Raw genomic sequence first — 16,647 nt, forward strand, 5'->3', positions numbered from 1 at the left:
ACTCTGCCTCAGAACAAAACCACGACAACTGCTAAAATCTGCAATGAGACACAGATTTCCAAAGGCATTTGAATGTCCAGATGTACAGACAGGAACCTGGTAGTCATAATGAAAAATGATGGTTTAGCCTGCTTTGACATTTATGACAAACGCATACTGATTTCCTATTAAGCATTTTTAAGAGTACAGACTTCCTTCAGAGGAAGCTGAATGTCTATTTCATCATGTCTTCTGGGAAAAGCAGGGAGTCCTTTATGAGACCTGGGAGCACGAAGTCTTTGTGGGCTTTACTTGCACTACCAACATGTCTTGCTTTAAGTGGGTGACAGAGCAATTGAGATAATTAACCAGGCCTGGAGGGAAGATCATGCGGATCTAGTTTGACCAGTCGTAATAGGCAGTCTAGGCAAGTAGCTGTGTTTTCTGATTGCCTGTACAGGGCGTAGGCCTTAGTGGTAGCATTGAACACCACAGATGTCCTCTGTTAATCTGGGAAGGTACAGAAAGTATCTGAGTTCACTTTGGCTGACAGAGTAGACCATCTGAGCACAGCCAGTTCTTTACTTCCCTAGTCCTAATTATCTCCCCATTAGTCTCAAGGAGCTGATTTGAGACCACTAAACTCTTTCACATTGGTCACTGGGTAGATGAAGTCACTATCCTTCTGAGCAATACTTGGTGAACTATGTACCCCAGTTCCCTGGCCAGACAGGGACATACCTCTCTTTTTGCCTAAGGTAGCCAGTAAATGCTTTTCTCAGTTATTAAAATTTTCGCTTAGGTTGGATGAGAACATGAACGTGAGTGTTGCAGACTTCGGGCTTTCTAAGAAAATCTACAGTGGAGACTACTACCGTCAGGGCTGTGCTTCCAAGCTGCCAGTGAAGTGGCTCGCTCTGGAAAGTCTGGCGGATAATCTGTACACAACACACAGTGATGTGGTGAGTTTTGCTCTGGTGCATTTGGGGTCCACCTGTATTCCTGCTGAAGTGCAGGAATCCTTCTGTGTGCGCTGTGGATGGGAAAAGGCCCTGGTGATGGGAGAGTAAGTTTGCCTTGTGTTTGAGGGGCAGTGCCACCTCTACCTTGGATGCTTCAGAACTCAAGACTGGAGATGTGTATGAGTAGTTCATGGTGGAAGACATGAACCCTTTTACTCTTGTCCTTTGGTCTTTCTTCACTGCCTATCTCCATCCCCTCCTTCAGCTTTCCCCTTCTCCTCCTTTTCCTCTCACTTTATTCAGTCTCTTCTTTCTTACTCTTTTTCCTTTTTCTTCTGAATGACAATCTGAAGGTGAGGTTTGAAATGCACATAAGCCACACATTCACGTACAAGTCCAGCAACGGTATTCCATCCTACAGGAGGCATTGATGAAGCTTTGTAGACTGAATATATCAGTGCTTAGACACTCTTCCCCATGACTTCACTCTTGGAGAGTGAGGCTAAACCCATTCATCTGAAATTTTTGCTTCCTTTTCGTTTGTTTGTTTCCTTTGGATACCTTGTCCCCTCTTCCTTGCTGCCTTCTGATCTGGTTTCACACTAGTTTTGTCCTTCAGGCCTGTGGAATGCCTTCCCAGGTATCCATGTCGCAGTGTCCCTGAAGAGATCACCAAGAGTGCCGTCTAATTCAGCTGCTCTGTTGCCCAGTGATTTGCTGCAACCAGTGTAGACAGTGGTTAGTGATTGGTGATCACTAGTTCAGCCACTTTACGATAGACACTGGGCAAGGTTTTGCTTACGAAAATCTTAATTTTTTGCACCTAGCAAACCTTGCAGTTTAGATTTAAATGTGGAAGTGTGACTGTTGCAGTGCAGAGCACAAATGAATGTGACCATGAGTGGTTTGTTCCTTGCCCTGCTATTGGCTAAACTCTGCTTTCATTTGTGCCTGTACATTTCCAGTAATGCAGAATATTGCCTCATGAATTAAACAACTGGTTTGTAAGCCCCAAACCAAAACCTTCATGTAGCTGGGAACCACAAAACTGGTACTGCATGCCTTAAAGAACCATAAGTAGGAGATGCTTGGCAGAGGTCTGCAGGTGGAGGACAGCATTAGCTCCCAAATCTTCCCCTGCTCCACTGCAGGATGGGCCTGCCTCCAGCTGTCTCCCAAGATAACGTGTCAGCATCAGCCAGGTCATTTCTTTGTTTTCTAGCTAGAGTCCTTTCACCACAGCTACTCACACGACATTACCCCAGGTTTGGAGGGTTGGTACAGTCCAACCATGCTGAAACCCCAGCCCAGCAAGCAGAGAACTGTCTGTTCATTTGTTCTACGTTCTGTTCCCTTTCAGTGGGCATTTGGAGTGACCATGTGGGAGATTGTGACCCGAGGGCAAACTCCTTATGCTGGCATTGAGAATGCAGAAATCTACAACTACCTCATCAGTGGGAACAGGCTGAAGCAGCCACCGGAGTGCCTGGAAGATGTGTGAGTACTTCCTTGCCCTGCTGACATGTGATTCCTTGAGAAATTTGGCTCACTGGAAGGAAGCAGGGGCAGCTGGCTGGGATGCTGATCTGAATCTATCCACTTGCCAATACACAGGGGCATTCTCTAAAAAGTCTCTGTGTTAGCTACCAGACACTCTTCTGCTGGCACAGCTCCCTGGAACCTGTGGTAGCTACCTGAGCGGCTAACTTGACTCAAGGGTTTGAGCAGTGTCAAACTTAGCAGCACTTGGCTTTGTGGAAACTATAGTTGTGTTTCCAGAGACTCCCTGCTCCCTACCTTTCAGGACAGCATCTGAGAAAAGGCATGAGTGTCGTGGCACAGCCTAAAGGCTGACTAGAGAAGCAATCAACACTATGAGGAAACTGGATTGCAGAGGCAATGGCCTGCATGTGTCTTTCAAAGCTGGGCCCAGTTTTCAAAACTGGGTCTACTACCCTCACAGAAATAGGAGGATGAAAGAGAAGAGGGCAGATCGCAGGATCTGAGGTTCTGTAGATCAGTGTCCCACCTTAAGTTACAGGTGGAAACAAAACTGGGACAATTTTGCAGATACTGGTTTCAAACATTTTTAGACTTGCAGGAAGGACTCAGGTAGCCACATGTTGCAACCTGTGCTCCTGCCTTAGTCCTGTGACCAACAGGCCATTCTTGGCCAGCAGGTGACATGAAATGTTTGCTCCATGGGTGGTGGCTGGAGTTTCCTGGAGTTCACACATGGCGCTGAGATTCCGCAGGGAGTGCCCCAATAATTCCTCCCAGGGTAAAAGCTTGCCTAATCTGGACAAGGTGAAATCAGTCCACTGAGTGCCCAACCAAGTCTCTGTTTTGTTGTGCCCAAAGCAAGGCATAACTATGAACACTGACTTTAGTGGCATTTTCAAGCCATTTCTTGTGTGTAAAATGAACAACATTAAGTCCTCTTTCCTCCCTCTTCCCTCCTGCTCTCATAGTGGATTATTTCCTGTGGTTTCCTTTCTCTAGGCTTTTTTTCCACATAGGGAATAATCTGTACTGTTGTTATTAAAGCTGTACACTTCTATCTTCTCAGCAGTTCATTTTACCTGTTCCTGAGTTTAAATAAAAACATCGTTATACCACTGCTTAAATTCATTATATGTCTGCATCTTGACTGCTGCAAGCAGATTTGGTTCCAAGTTGTAGAGCTTATGGCCACAGGAGGTTATAGATGCCTGAAGTAGAGAAGAGATTCAAAAAGCTGCTATGCATTGAAGCCATCAAAAACTACTGAAAAGCTACAACCTCCATTTCAAGAGGCCCCTGAGCTTCAAGTTATTGAGACCTGAGAGAATATACCAGAAGAACCTCACTACATGCTCATCCTCAGCTTACATGCTTTCCCCAAGCATCTGCTACTGGCCAGTGTAAAAGGCAGGGTGCTGGGGCAAATGGACTTTTGGGCTGATTCAGTACAGCCAGTAGTTTTCTACCTTTCTTTCAAATTAATTTCTGCTCTTTGCCAGCAAGAGTAAAAGAAATTATTTAATTCAGTGCCACAGAATAGGAAGTTTTTGTTATATCTGGAGCAGTTAGAGTAATTTCTAGTGTTTGTGAAAGATATAAATCAGGATTAAGACAACTGAACCATAGAAGCTTTCTCTAAAACTAGCATGAGATGAAAAACAGTCTTGTAAAGCTGATAACAAGCAAGGGGCACAAAAAGTAAAATAAAAGCTGTCGTGAAATGCTCTGTTTCCTGGTAAAGGCCATATCAGATTTTTTCGATTTACGAGTTTAACTGAGGTTCGTTTGTCTGCGATGTTTTTCAGTGCCAGTACTGTGCTTTGTTCCTGTTCCCTGCAGAACTGGCAACAATAACACCATAGGAATGCAGCTGCCAGTCTTGTGGGTGATGCACAAAGAGGAGGAGGGGGACAATGGCTGTGACCCAGAGGGCTGGGGCGGGCGGCCTGGCTGGCGGGAGCCCAGCCAGCATGGGCTGCAGGGGCGCAGAGCTCCTCGCCCCCTGCCTGATCACAGGCCATCAGAGACAGCAATGTTCCCTCTCAGTGGCCTTCGGGCAACCAAAGCTGAGGCAGTTTGACCACAGGAGAAATGCTGCAGGACAGGGCCTGAGGCTGGTCATGGCACTGAATGTGGATTTTGCATAGGGGTGGTGCTTTTGTAGCAGAAAGGCTGCTTCAGCATCCATCTTCCAGCAGTGAGGGTGTTGTCCTTCCTCCACAGCACTTCAAAACAAACCCACTGTCCCTTTTTCCCATCGTGCTGGCAACCTGCCAGGCAGGGACAGCAGCACACCTCTGTTATGTTGGGAGCGCCGAGTTAACGTGCTGCAAAAATAAAATATTCTGGAAATGTTATAACTTGCAAGTCTCATAGTTGGATCTCTGTTTTTCTTCCTGTGTTTTATCTGCTCTTGAACTAGAATTTGGAGGAATGTTTTCAGCCACAGCAGGGGTTGTCAGATGCTTTTTATGAGTAAATTCAAAAGCCATTACAAAGTGGTGTCACACTTACTTACTATTATAGCTCTCCAGAGACAGTGGAACGAGGCTTTTACCATGAACTACAGCGTCCTTTGACAGGGCTTTTGGGTTTTTTGGTACTGCCTGAATAATTATTTTGACCAAAACGAGAATGCTTTTGAAAATGGGAAGGAATAAGGAGTTAGATCTGTAATGGCTGCGCACATGCTGTCACCTGTGCAAGGCTGGAGGCAGTACGTTTTGGGGAAAGTGTCTGTGCTTTTTAAGCTGCACTGCACAGAGCCCCTGTTTGTAGGTGCAGGGGGTGGCTGCTCTCCTTCTCAGTGCTCTTGTCCCTCTCTGTTTTACAGCTATGATCTCATGTGCAGATGTTGGCATCCTGAGCCCAAGCTACGCCCCAGCTTTGGACTGCTCCGGTCCCAGCTGGAAATGATCCGGGGGAGGATGTCCATACTCTCTTCCAGTCAAGATCCTCTCTATGTCAACATTGGGAAGGACAAAGAGGTGTCTGCAAGTGACCCTGCCCTGCACGCCTCCTTTGGAAACATGGACGGTGAAGAGACTCTTGCTGGGGCAGCTGCTGCTGTCACAAGTGACTATCGCTACATCATGAGCCCCTTGTGCCTTGGAGATGATGCCGAGGGTGAAAGGCATCCAGATGGGCAGGAAGGGGAGGACAAAAGCCTTCTGTATGAGCTGGAGACAGAAGGAGAGAAAAGTTGTTAGCCTGTACATCGCAGTGACACTCTGCTTCCCTGGGACAGGATGTGTGCAGCCACGGTGCCGTGTTGCCTGGGGCTCTGAGGTGGGGTCTGGAATGGCTTTGAGTAGCACAGGCCAGAGCTCTTGGGCAGCTTTTGTAGCTTTCACCACCTGTGTGGTCTGCAGTGGCAGACAGCTTGGAAGGACCACAGCCCCAACAACTCATTGGATTTGGGGGAGTGGGGCAGTAGGGTTACAGGTTGATGGCACCCTGCTAAAAGGAGTTCAAAGCTAAGGTGGGAAGTCAGAGTCTGCTCTGCTCCTTCTCGCTGACTGCTGGAGCAGAACTGAATGCACCTTCTGTTCAGTCAGTGCTCGCTCTTGTGTAGATGTTGTCTTCGATCCTGGCTGCATGACTTCAGGACTGGTACCTCTGAAAACACTAGTGGGTATTTACACTGTCATTCAGGACAAGAGGGCAAAATTCCCCTTGTGTTCACTCAGCAGTACTGCCTAGACTTGTTGCCTACCTCAGTGGTTCTCAAACTGATCTGCAGATCGGCTTCTACCCAGCACTGAATTAAAGCATCTGGTTTATTTCATGCAGGGGCATTTGATGCTTCCTCAGTCTGGGGCTTTTTTAAGAGTTTCAGATATTTTGATGAGCAATGAGAATTAGAAAAAAAAAAAGAAAATCCAGCATTTCTCTCCACTCCACATACCTCTTCTTTGTCTTTCTTTTTCTTCTGTTTGATGCCAATTCAGGCCTGACCAGACTTGCAGCTGGCATTAAAATGTGAAGGGAAGGACAGCAGCTGGCATGTGTGAGGACAAAATGCAATTTCAAAAGGATGGAAAGGAAACAGTGTAAAGAGGACTTAACAGCAGTATGGGGAAGCAGTGCTAATGACTGTTAAGTGCTGCCCTCCAGGAGAGGAAGGAGACAGCTCAGATATAGAATGGCAGACTTGCTTCAGTTCCAGTGGGAGCAGGATTCAGCATTTGCTTTAAAATAGGATTTCTTTAATCTTTCTCTTTAACAGTCCTATGATTTTATCAAACAACCAAGTGCTGTAGCTGCTGTAGTGAAGGTGTGAAATCAGTTTTGGGAAGGTGTATGTATTGGGGGGAAAGGATCAACTAGGAGATCTCTTTATGAAGGGAGAGCCCTCATGATGAAAAAGCTTGAGAACCACTGGCATTCCTGTTCAGGAGGTCTTCTGGCATGCTGTAAAAGCCACATCAGAACATAGACTAATATCACTGCAGCCTTCCAGACAGGGCAAAATTAATGGTTTTGCTCTTCGGGTTTTGTTTTGTTTTCTAATCAGCATGTCTGACTTCTATAACTGCAAGCGCTTGTGTGGTTTTTAATAATTTGATATTTTACTGTAAATCAGCATTTGTTTTGTGCAGCAGTTCCCAGCAAGGAAGTGCAGTTACATCTTACTCTACTTATCCTAAATATTTGCTAGATCTTAATTTCTATTATTTCCAGTGCACTCAAAACTTAGCAGTATCACAGGACTTGGGATTCCATATTGCTCTCCTTCAGAAACCAATACCACAAACGTTGTCATCATTTGCTGAGTTGGCAAAGGTGGGACCAATAAGTGCAATGAGATTGCACACTTGGTATCAGAACATTCCACCCTTCAATGCCCAGTATTTGCTTGTTTGGTTCAGCCCTTAGTGAGAACACTTCCTAAGGAAGGGGAATTTCAGCCTGGGGCCTGGGCATGGATCCTTTCTGTAAAATTTCCTACTGAACAGGGATGTCCTGCAAATGTCTCCAGAAGTTCAGTACAGTTTCTCAGTTGCAGATAGAAACTGCACCATCTTCTACCCCAGGCAGTACAGGGTTTCTTCTTCATTTAGCTGGAAATGCTGTAAATGCAGGTGAGAAGATAACACCTACCAAAGGGTTACAGAAACCTGTGTGCTGCACGCTTGCAGTGAGGGCAGGCTATGCTCCCTGCAGCTGCCTGGGAAGTGCAGATGTACATATGGACTCTAACTTTGGGAAGCATGTCTTTAGTTTTTATGCATTTTTTTTAATAATAAAACATGTACTGTGTCTGAGTCCCAGCCTCTTATCTGTGGCAGTTTGTGATGATGCTCCCTCGCTAGGTAGGGTTATAGCAAATCGGGCTGACAGATTTGGGTTAGTGGTTCCACAAAGAGACAGGCTCTGTGACCATTGCCTGGGAGCCCTACCTGGGAATGCAAAACCTCTGCATCAGCTCCTCCTGAAAATGGTCACCTGCACCCATCCAGCTACTGGCAGTGCTCTCTGTGGAAGAGAGGTTTGGAGGCGGTGGGTAAAATTCAGCTGCTGAGTCAAATGTTCCAAGCACAACATAAAAGAGCCCCTGGATTTCCAGCTCACAGAGAAAAAAAGGTGTATTTACATACCTCAGGCTTTTATTCTTCAGCAGCAAACAGCATGTTGCACACGCTCTGCCTGCCAGCTCACACAGAGAAGGGAGAGTGATGGTACAAGCACTCACCCCCCACCTGCAATGCAGGAAAAATTACTTCCAAAGCACCAAGTGGCTGATTTAGTTAATATTTTAAGGTTCCATTGCCCAGTGATGTCCCTCAGTTCTGGTTCAAATGATGATTTAATCCTTTTGCACGCAAGCCTGGTCAGACCAGGTACGAATGAGGCTGTTGTGGAGAGGGGAGAAGTGACACCAGAAGAAGAGCTGGTAAGAAAAGATGGAGGGAAGAAGATTTTGAAAGGGAGACAGATGGGATGAGCTGTGAAGACAGCAAAAGAGGGAATCAGAAAGCAGAGATGGGGAATTTTTTTTATATGAAATGGCAAAACAGAGAAGACATTGTCCCCCAGCTGGGACCAGGCAGAGGTGTGTGATGGGGGCTGGCTTTGTGTTTTGGTAAAGGATGAGATGCTCTGGTCCAGCCCAGGTGCCCTGCAGTTTGTTGCTCTTATATCATGAAGAAGCTGTAGGCAGCTGGCCTGGCTCTGTGTCCACTTGGTGACAGTGCTATGACCCTGACCCCAGGGAAGCTTTAGCCTAACCCTTCTGACTTAGGCACCAGTCTGGCACACTGGTTTCCTAACTAATACAAACATTTCCCCTACAACCACCCTTTTTTTCCACTGCCCTGGTACAATGGCGCAGTCCTCCCATCCTCTCAAGCAGCAGCGCCCTTACCCCATCCATGTGGTATGACAGACGAGGGGCACAACTTGTTCTCGCCGAAACAACCTCTGTCATGCACCAGTAAGCCAGACCACACTCCTCCTCCATTCACACTTCCCTGCAGATGCGACAAGGTCGCCTCTGTTCTAACACCGCCTCAATCCACTCGGGGCAGTTACCAGCTCAGTCCTGAGGCAGCATGATCCCACAGTGCCTGACACGGGCAGGAGCTCGCAGCACTGTCTGTGCCATGTAGGGGTGGGTAACAAACAAGAGATGCCCCAGTCAGCTCCAGTGCCAGGGCTGACTGAGGGGACCCAGACCAGGGGCTGGACTGGCAGTTCAGTCCGCAGATGCAGGGGCGCTCCAGCTTGATCTAATACCTGTGTGGTATGCGGAGCATTCCATGGGTGGGGAGCATCCCACAGGTGACTGCAGGCCCTGGGTGAGGTTTGCCCCTAGCTGAGGTACTTAGAAGAGCCTTCCCTTGGTGGAGTCTCCAGTGTCCAATATGAAGTCCTAGAATTTCCATCTGCACTGACAGAGTCTGCCACACACAGCCTGTTCTCAGAAAACTTGTAGCAACTTAATTATCCTTCAGACCTTGAAGCAGTGGCTTCAAAAGCTATTAGGGACAACACATGCAGCTGATCAGAAAACCTTGTTACCATGGGAAACCAAGCTAAAAATCAATTACTTAGTCCAAGAACAGAAAAGACTGACGGACATGGTTTTTGACTGTATTTGCTCTGTCATAGAAAAAGAACTCGGCGTCAGTATGAATCAGACCTCAGTCACTGCACCGAGGTCCAGGGACAAAACAAAGATGATCGACTCCTTGCTTCCTAATTACTCTGTGAATGCTACAGCTCGAGGCACGCCAAGCTAAGTCATTCCCAAATGCAGTTAGGCTGGGAAAACAGAACATCTTTTGGTCATGTTTGATAGCAGGACCAAAATTAAGAGCTGGGTCTTTCAGCAGCACGGTTGCTGGCTCCCACCAAGCCCAGCTTTCCAGGCAGGCGCTCCAATGAGCCTCCAGCCGCCACTTGGAAATTGTCTAAACAGCTTTTATTTCTTCCAGTTTCTTTTCACTGGCTTAAAATAGAACTAAAAGAAATATTTGACCTCGGGAAGTGGAAGGTACTTGTTGATTTAAGCTTTATTGAGTTCAGTAGGGATTCAACAGGACTAGACTAGTTTCCAGAAGAGTCTTTATAGGAGCTGATTCTTGCCAGCCCGCTGTGTGAGGGAGCAGGAATTCGTGGAGAGGAAAGAAGGTTTGCATGCATAAATGATCTAATTGGGAATGTAAGGTAGTGCACTACATGCTGATAAACACATTGCCAGTAAAGGTGACAAAAAAGTGGGAGCTGAGAGAAATGATGGGGCATCAGAGAGAAGCACACTCTGTGCACTGCAACATGGCAATTAGTGCAGCAAATTCAGAAGGTCGCTGCTTTCTCTGTTAATATGTAAGACGACAACCCTGGCTGCTACCCTGTCATTACCCGAGCTGCGTGGGAAACGGCTGCTGCCTCTTTGCTACTGCTCCACCGATGAATGTCTCTGCAACAGCTGCTTCTGCTTGTGTGACGCAGGTGTCAACTGGAGCAGGGAGCCCTTTGGTCACTCACTGCTGCCTCTCCCTGCTTCATCTTACTACATTACCTTAAAAGAAGCTAAAAAATCACAAGGTTCACATTGCTAGATGATGTAAAGCAGCAAGCCTCTACTAACATCAGGTAAGGTTCAGGCCTAATTAATACATCTTCCAGTGTTATTTGTCTACATTATCCCTCCTCTTGCACAAAGATGTACGAAGAGAAGCAGGAGCAGAAATATTTTGCAGACTTGTGGCTGGGCATATAAGGAGGGACTGAGCTGTAATAGCCCTTCTGTGCCTGTGAACCTTGTACCCAAGCTGCAGGCTGTAAGGGCAAAGGGAGATGCAGACTTGGGGGTTACGCAGGGAACCCAAACTGTGCCCTGGAACAGAGCAAGTGCTTAGCTATTGCCAAAACTCCTGGCACTAAAAACCTGTGTCAAATCCCAACTTCAAGGCTTGGCATCTGCTCAGCATTCAGCTGGGGCAGTTAAAGACCCATGTCCCCTGTATTTGTTCACCCCCCACCTCCTGGAATTAGGGATCCCAGCAGCCAGGGCTGGTGCTGCGAGCGCTGCTGAAGGTACTGAAGACAGAAAACGATGCACGGAAAAGGATGAAGCACAGGCACATGTTTCTACCAGCACTGCTGTGGGGGTGGAAATCTCCGGCAGAGCAAACAGCCGGTGACTTCTCACACTCCCACCCCCTGGTCTGATTCACTCCAGCTTGTCTGCCAACACTCCCAGTTACACCAAGGCACTTTCATTGAAGCTGATATGCTGGGCTGTACCTGAGGCAGTGACAGGGCTTGCTACGTGAAGTATTTCCCATATTTTCCACCTATTGATGCAATCTCTCTAGGTCACTACTGAAATTGCGCAGGGCTGCTGCCCTGCCAGCCGGCCAACTTTTTCTGCAGGCATCATCAGGCAAGGATCCAAAGGAGAAGAACTGAACCTGTTTATAGCAGAAAATAATAGGGCTTGATATTTCTCCCTTTTCTCTCTCAAAGCACTCCAGGAAATATTACCAGTCTGCTGAGCTCTGTAAAGCTGTAGGTAAGGAGCTGCAGTGCTGCAATTGAAGGCAGCAGTTGGCCCACGGGGACTTTATTTGGCGATTTGTGCTCTCACATCTGACTGTCGTCTCAGTGGAGCAGACCTTATCCCAGAGGCCCCCTGCACCACAGGTCTGAATCACCTGTTGCCCATATTGGTGTAAACCAGTGAGAAAAACACTGGGATCATCAGCAGTGGTTTCCCTGGTGTGAAAATAGCACAACTCAGAGAAAGACATAGCCTTAAAAAGCACCCAGCCTGCCTTCATACTGTACCCTGACCTCTCTCAGGGGAAGACGATTTGCTGAGGTGACGTCGGTTTTCCTGCTCATGCCTGTTCAGCCACTGAAGTGTCATTTAGCACCACCGAGCGCTGATGCCGCAGCAGGAGCAGCGCGCAGCAGTTCACGGAAGTCCACAGGATGATGCCGTCACAAGGCTGGCAAGAGTTCAGCATCGTGCTTTACAGCTTGCCTGATTCCTAGACTAATTTCTATTGGCATCAGAAATCTGTGAATGTAGAAAATCTGCACTTGTCTTCATTCCAGGAAGGCTCTAAACTTTCATGAGAAAAATCTAATGGATTTATTTTCTCTGTAAACATTTTACAAATTGTCTGGGCAACAGAGCACCACTGACAGTGAGCTTGGCAAATAATGTTCTTAGCTCAACATTAGTCCAAATGGGCATAAAATCCTGAAGACAACAAGGCTTGTTGTGGTCTTCCCATGCACTAGCAAGGTGAGGTGTATCTCTGACTCCCCCACAACTCTCTTTTCCTGGACCCGCTATCACAGGTGGAAGCAAGGCACTGCCTTGTTTTCACCAGGTATGGTGGAACGGCACAACATACCTTTCCCTCAGTGCAGATGAGCCCACAGACAATGGTGACTGTTGAGTTTCTTCGCACTTGAGCTTTTGCTTGCAGGGAGGATGCCGGAAAGAGGAGCTGAGCTGGCTGTGCAGGCGTTCCTGAGGTGCACAGAAAAGCCCTGGGGCAGCCTTAAGTGGGCAATGTTTTACTCTGAGGATCAAATTCAGTTTTGCCCTCCAGGACCAGCTGCACAGGGATGGCCAGGCAGCCGGTGTCAGCTGCTTCAGCAGAGAGCTGGGAAAGTTCAGAGGAGGCAGCAGTGGGATAATGTGTCCATCAGGGACACTTTTATCCTCTGCAGCACAATGTTTGTGTCTCTCAAAAGCAATGGCCTTCTCTCCTGCAACAGGCACCGGAGCAGCTCTAGGGACTTGGCTGACAGCAGACTTTGCTTTTGTTTCTAAAATCCCTCCCATTTCATTGTTTGCATCCTCAGAAATGGCCCTAGAAGACCGGTTAAATATGGGTCCTTTAGAAAGCTGAAGACTTTAATCTAATGACCTGCAGTTGTATAGGGGAAACCCTTCACCATTCACCTGTTTTCCTGTTTTCCCCCACAGCTCTCCTTCCAGCCTGCCCTTCTGCCTGCCTGGCCAGGAAATCCTATTTTGCAAATGCAAACAATTAAAACACCTTGCCTCAGCCATATTCTCCTTCATGTCCCTGCCCTGACTAGGGTGAGGAGACAACATCCTGCCCAGCTTGGGGCAGCCCCAGCACCGACAGGAGCCCCAGCAGTGTTCCCGCCCACAAGGGTGCCATGAGTGCCCAGCAGGATCCTTCATTTTGCCAACAGGCTCAAGACCTCCTCACCACACCACTGAACTGTCCTGGGGCTCTGGAGCAGCAGGGATGCTCTCCCTGCTGGCCTCGGCACTCTGCTTAATGGTCTTGCTGGTGAACAGTGAAGAGTAATCCCAGTTATGTTTCTGAACATATATTTTAACATGATTCAGTTGTTGAGAGGGAGTAGCAGATTGCTGAGTGAGAGAAAAATCTGGTCTCTGGCTCCACACAGTCTGAGAATTGGAAGATTTTCTTGGCCAGACTTTTACTTCTGCTCAGTTACACCTATTGACTCCTGCAAAACTACAGGAAGCAACTGAAATGAGAATTTGACCCCAGACTAGTAATTGTTGCTTTGTGTTGACATTCAGCATGCAAAACCTGGTGACTTTATGGATGTACAGTTGGTGAGTTCCCCTGTGAAGCCAACACTGAAACAGGCTTGGGAAAGATGCAGAAACGCCTTCAACAAATGCCAGCTCACATTCCATGCAGAGTTTGTTGCATGTTTGCTCCCTACAATGCTTATGCAGTTTTGTGATGTGGTCGTGTTTTTTGTTGGCCGCATCTATGGAGAAAGTGCCTTGTGTATTTGATGGTTGCCTTGTCTGCGCCATTTTGAAATTTCTCTGGGTGCATTACAGTGAAATATGTAAGGTATGAACACTGGCTTTAAGTGGACACCTTAGCATGTCCTTGCTTTGGATAAGGAAGCTGCTTTCATAGTGAATGTTGTGACGGTCCCAACTCACTAGGCATTGGGGAGTTTTGGATGAAGCCCCACAGGGAGATGGGCTGTGGGAATGCACCTACTGCTCATAGGCTGCACAAGGGCTGCTGGTTCCCAGGCCTGGAGATGAGCTGGACTGAAGCAACCATCCCTGCCCCAGATGAGTAAAGCACAAGTGGCAGCTTGCTAGGACAAACTGTTTTTGTCTTTTTTTTTGGTTTTAATGTACTCTGGCTGAACTGCTCACTGCTGCAGCCCTAGCTTTTGAGCAAGTTTCCTTGCCTCAGGTGAGATGGTGAGGGCTGGTGCTCTGCTGATGGGTGTCTGAACTGGTCTCTGGGTTATGTGCCTGCTTCAGGATCTCTATTTTTCCTTTGCAACAGCCTCTGAAGTAGGACACAGGTGGCAGCCAGGCAGGCAGGTGCTTAGAGCAGTGAGTTGCTTTGAGTGGTAAAATTGCCCATTCCACTGCTCAGCTCTGCCAGGGCAGCACTGCTGAGGCTGGGAGACAGGAGAGGGAAGAGGGTGCTCCCATGCACAAGTGGGACAGCTGATGCCTTGGGTTCCCCCCACCTGCTGTTGGCCACTCACACACCCTTGGGGAGGGCAAAAATTTTCCAAATGTGTGGGGTAGGCCACAATGGTCTGAAGACGGTTTCCAACTCATCCTGCAAACTTGGTGCCCCCACTACTTCCCCTCTGAGTGGTGCCCCAGCCCCTGGTGCCTGTCCCCTCCCTTCGCCTTTCTCCTCTCCCTTCCTTTTCCTTCCCCATTACCCCTGGGGAGGCTGCCCACTTTGGGGAAGAGTCACAACCTCGGCCCCAGCACACTGTCTGGTGGCAGGGACAGGCTGTGCCTGCTTTACCTCTCCTTGCACCGCTGTAAGACAGGATGGAGAGGTTGCAGGGCAAGGTTATAGTCTGTCTTTTAGTGCCATTTAGATATTTAATATAATTTGGGGCTCTCCAAGCTGCTTTAAATGACAATATTGCAGCATGAGAACTACTGACTTCACATATCTAAGAAATCATCAGCACTTGCAACTGAGAAGGAAATAATCCTGGGAGCCAGGCAGTGGCTTTGGCGCTTATGGGAAGGTCGGCCAGGAGCACCAAGATCAGGTGCCTCAAAGCCACAGCTGTTTCTGCACTGGTGCTTACAGACGCGTGTGAGGGGTTTTGCAGCTGGTGCTTTCTGCCAGGTCCCCAGGGCAGCTCCTTACTCATTTGGATCAAGAGCAACCAGCATTTGGGTCTCCGCAGTGTCCTCTCACAGGGGCTCTGTGTGTATGGAGCACAGAGAAAATCCAAGCCGCGCTGGAGGTGTCTGTGGCCACACACAACAGGAGCTGCCTTCCCATAGGCGACTGTGGAAAGTCCCCTGCGCAATGTCCTCCACTGCAGGAAAGGCTTATCCACACCCCCCTGCCCCCATTTATTGGAAGGTCTCAGATCTGTGCTGTTGTGGTAACGATCTGCCCTGGGAGAGCTGTGCTGGCATCCTCCCTGCTGGCCACTTCCACAGAGGAAGGTTTAACCCCCCACTCCTGGAGACGGCAGTTGCAGCAGGGACAGGACAGCACAAAGCTGGGCGCCTGGGGACAGTGGTTTTGAGCCATTCAGGCAGGGAAGGGTTTGTTAGGCTGTGGCCCCTTTGACAGAGGAAAAAGGAAGGAAAAAGACTGGGCTCAGCAAGGCTTATCGCAGCACAAGACCCAAACCTCCGGTGAACAAAGCAGCTGGGAGAAACAGCAAGGCTGGAAGAGCAGCGGTGGGAGGGTTGTTTGCTGTTCCCTCACAGAGCGATGATCTTGAGCCAGATCCCAAAGGTAGCTATTTAGGAACTGACCCACAGCAAGAAAGTCAAGTCCAAGCTTCTCACCACAGATGCATTCCTAGGAGGTTTCTGCCTTAAATAAGCACTGTGCCAGGAGCAAACAGCACAGAGATGCGCTGCAGCCAGCGGCTCAACTCCTTTGGGTGCTGCAGCCCAGATCCTGCCTGGAGAAAGACAGGATGAGCACCTGAAGTGCACTCCCATTTCTGCCTCCTTTGGGCTGCCTTGGGCAACAGTTTGCACAAGCCAGTGAGGAGGAAATTCAGAGGCTGCGACTGTCCTTGGTCCCTGTGGAGGAAGGCTGGGATGGGAAGACCCCTGTGGAGAAGAGGGCTTGGCCATCTTGCAGTCTTCTGTAAAAGAAAAACCAGAAGCCCACCCTCAGCGGTACAGGCTCTCATGTGCCTCCAGAGACAGAGAGGTGTCCTCACCACCACTGACCACCAACCGGTCAGGAAGACATAAAAAGGAGGGCTACTAGGGGAAGCAGTCTGGAGACCTCAGGTGAGCTCTTGGTGGGCTTTATTACATCTGTGAAACAAAAAGCAACAATAAAGCTAGTGACAGACCTTCCACTTTCCTTGCTGTTTTTCCTTGCAGAACTTTTTAAGAAAATCTGGATGGGCCTTCCTCTTAACCGTACCTCTTCAGTCCCAGCAGCTGATCCCTGGCCTCGGGTTTTGGAAAGAAGAGCCTTTCTTGCTGTGCAATTACACCGCTACCTTTGAAGCTCTGGTGACAAGTATAAAGGGAAGGTTGAGGCTTAAATCATGATGCACAAAAGCAGCAGCTCCAAGTGTACCCAAGACAACTGACCTTTTTAAAACTTTGCCCAATAAAAACAACATTAGTGAACTCTTAGAAAGTAGCCACCATCAATGAACCCTTTTCATGTATTCAGATAAGAAAGTTCTTATTTGGGATGCAAAACTGACACTAGAAAGCTAGTAAATG

At 48.1% G+C, this 16,647-nt stretch overlaps 1 protein-coding gene across 3 annotated transcripts in view; it reads left to right on the forward strand.

The window, feature by feature from the left end:
- TYRO3 (TYRO3 protein tyrosine kinase) overlaps positions 1 to 7,711 on the forward strand; it is a 42,715-nt gene extending 35,004 nt beyond the window's left edge. For all 3 annotated transcript variants that reach the window (XM_071809191.1, XM_065839206.2, XM_071809192.1), the window contains exons 17-19: positions 782 to 941; positions 2,302 to 2,438; positions 5,278 to 7,711. In XM_071809191.1, coding sequence (XP_071665292.1) covers positions 782 to 941; positions 2,302 to 2,438; positions 5,278 to 5,653 — 673 coding nt within the window. In that variant the 3' untranslated portion in view covers positions 5,654 to 7,711. The remainder of the gene's footprint in view (positions 1 to 781; positions 942 to 2,301; positions 2,439 to 5,277) is intronic.
- Positions 7,712 to 16,647: the final 8,936 nt, after the last annotated feature.

Source organism: Patagioenas fasciata, chromosome 5 (genome assembly GCF_037038585.1).
Source record: "Patagioenas fasciata isolate bPatFas1 chromosome 5, bPatFas1.hap1, whole genome shotgun sequence".
Taxonomy (NCBI): domain Eukaryota; kingdom Metazoa; phylum Chordata; class Aves; order Columbiformes; family Columbidae; genus Patagioenas; species Patagioenas fasciata.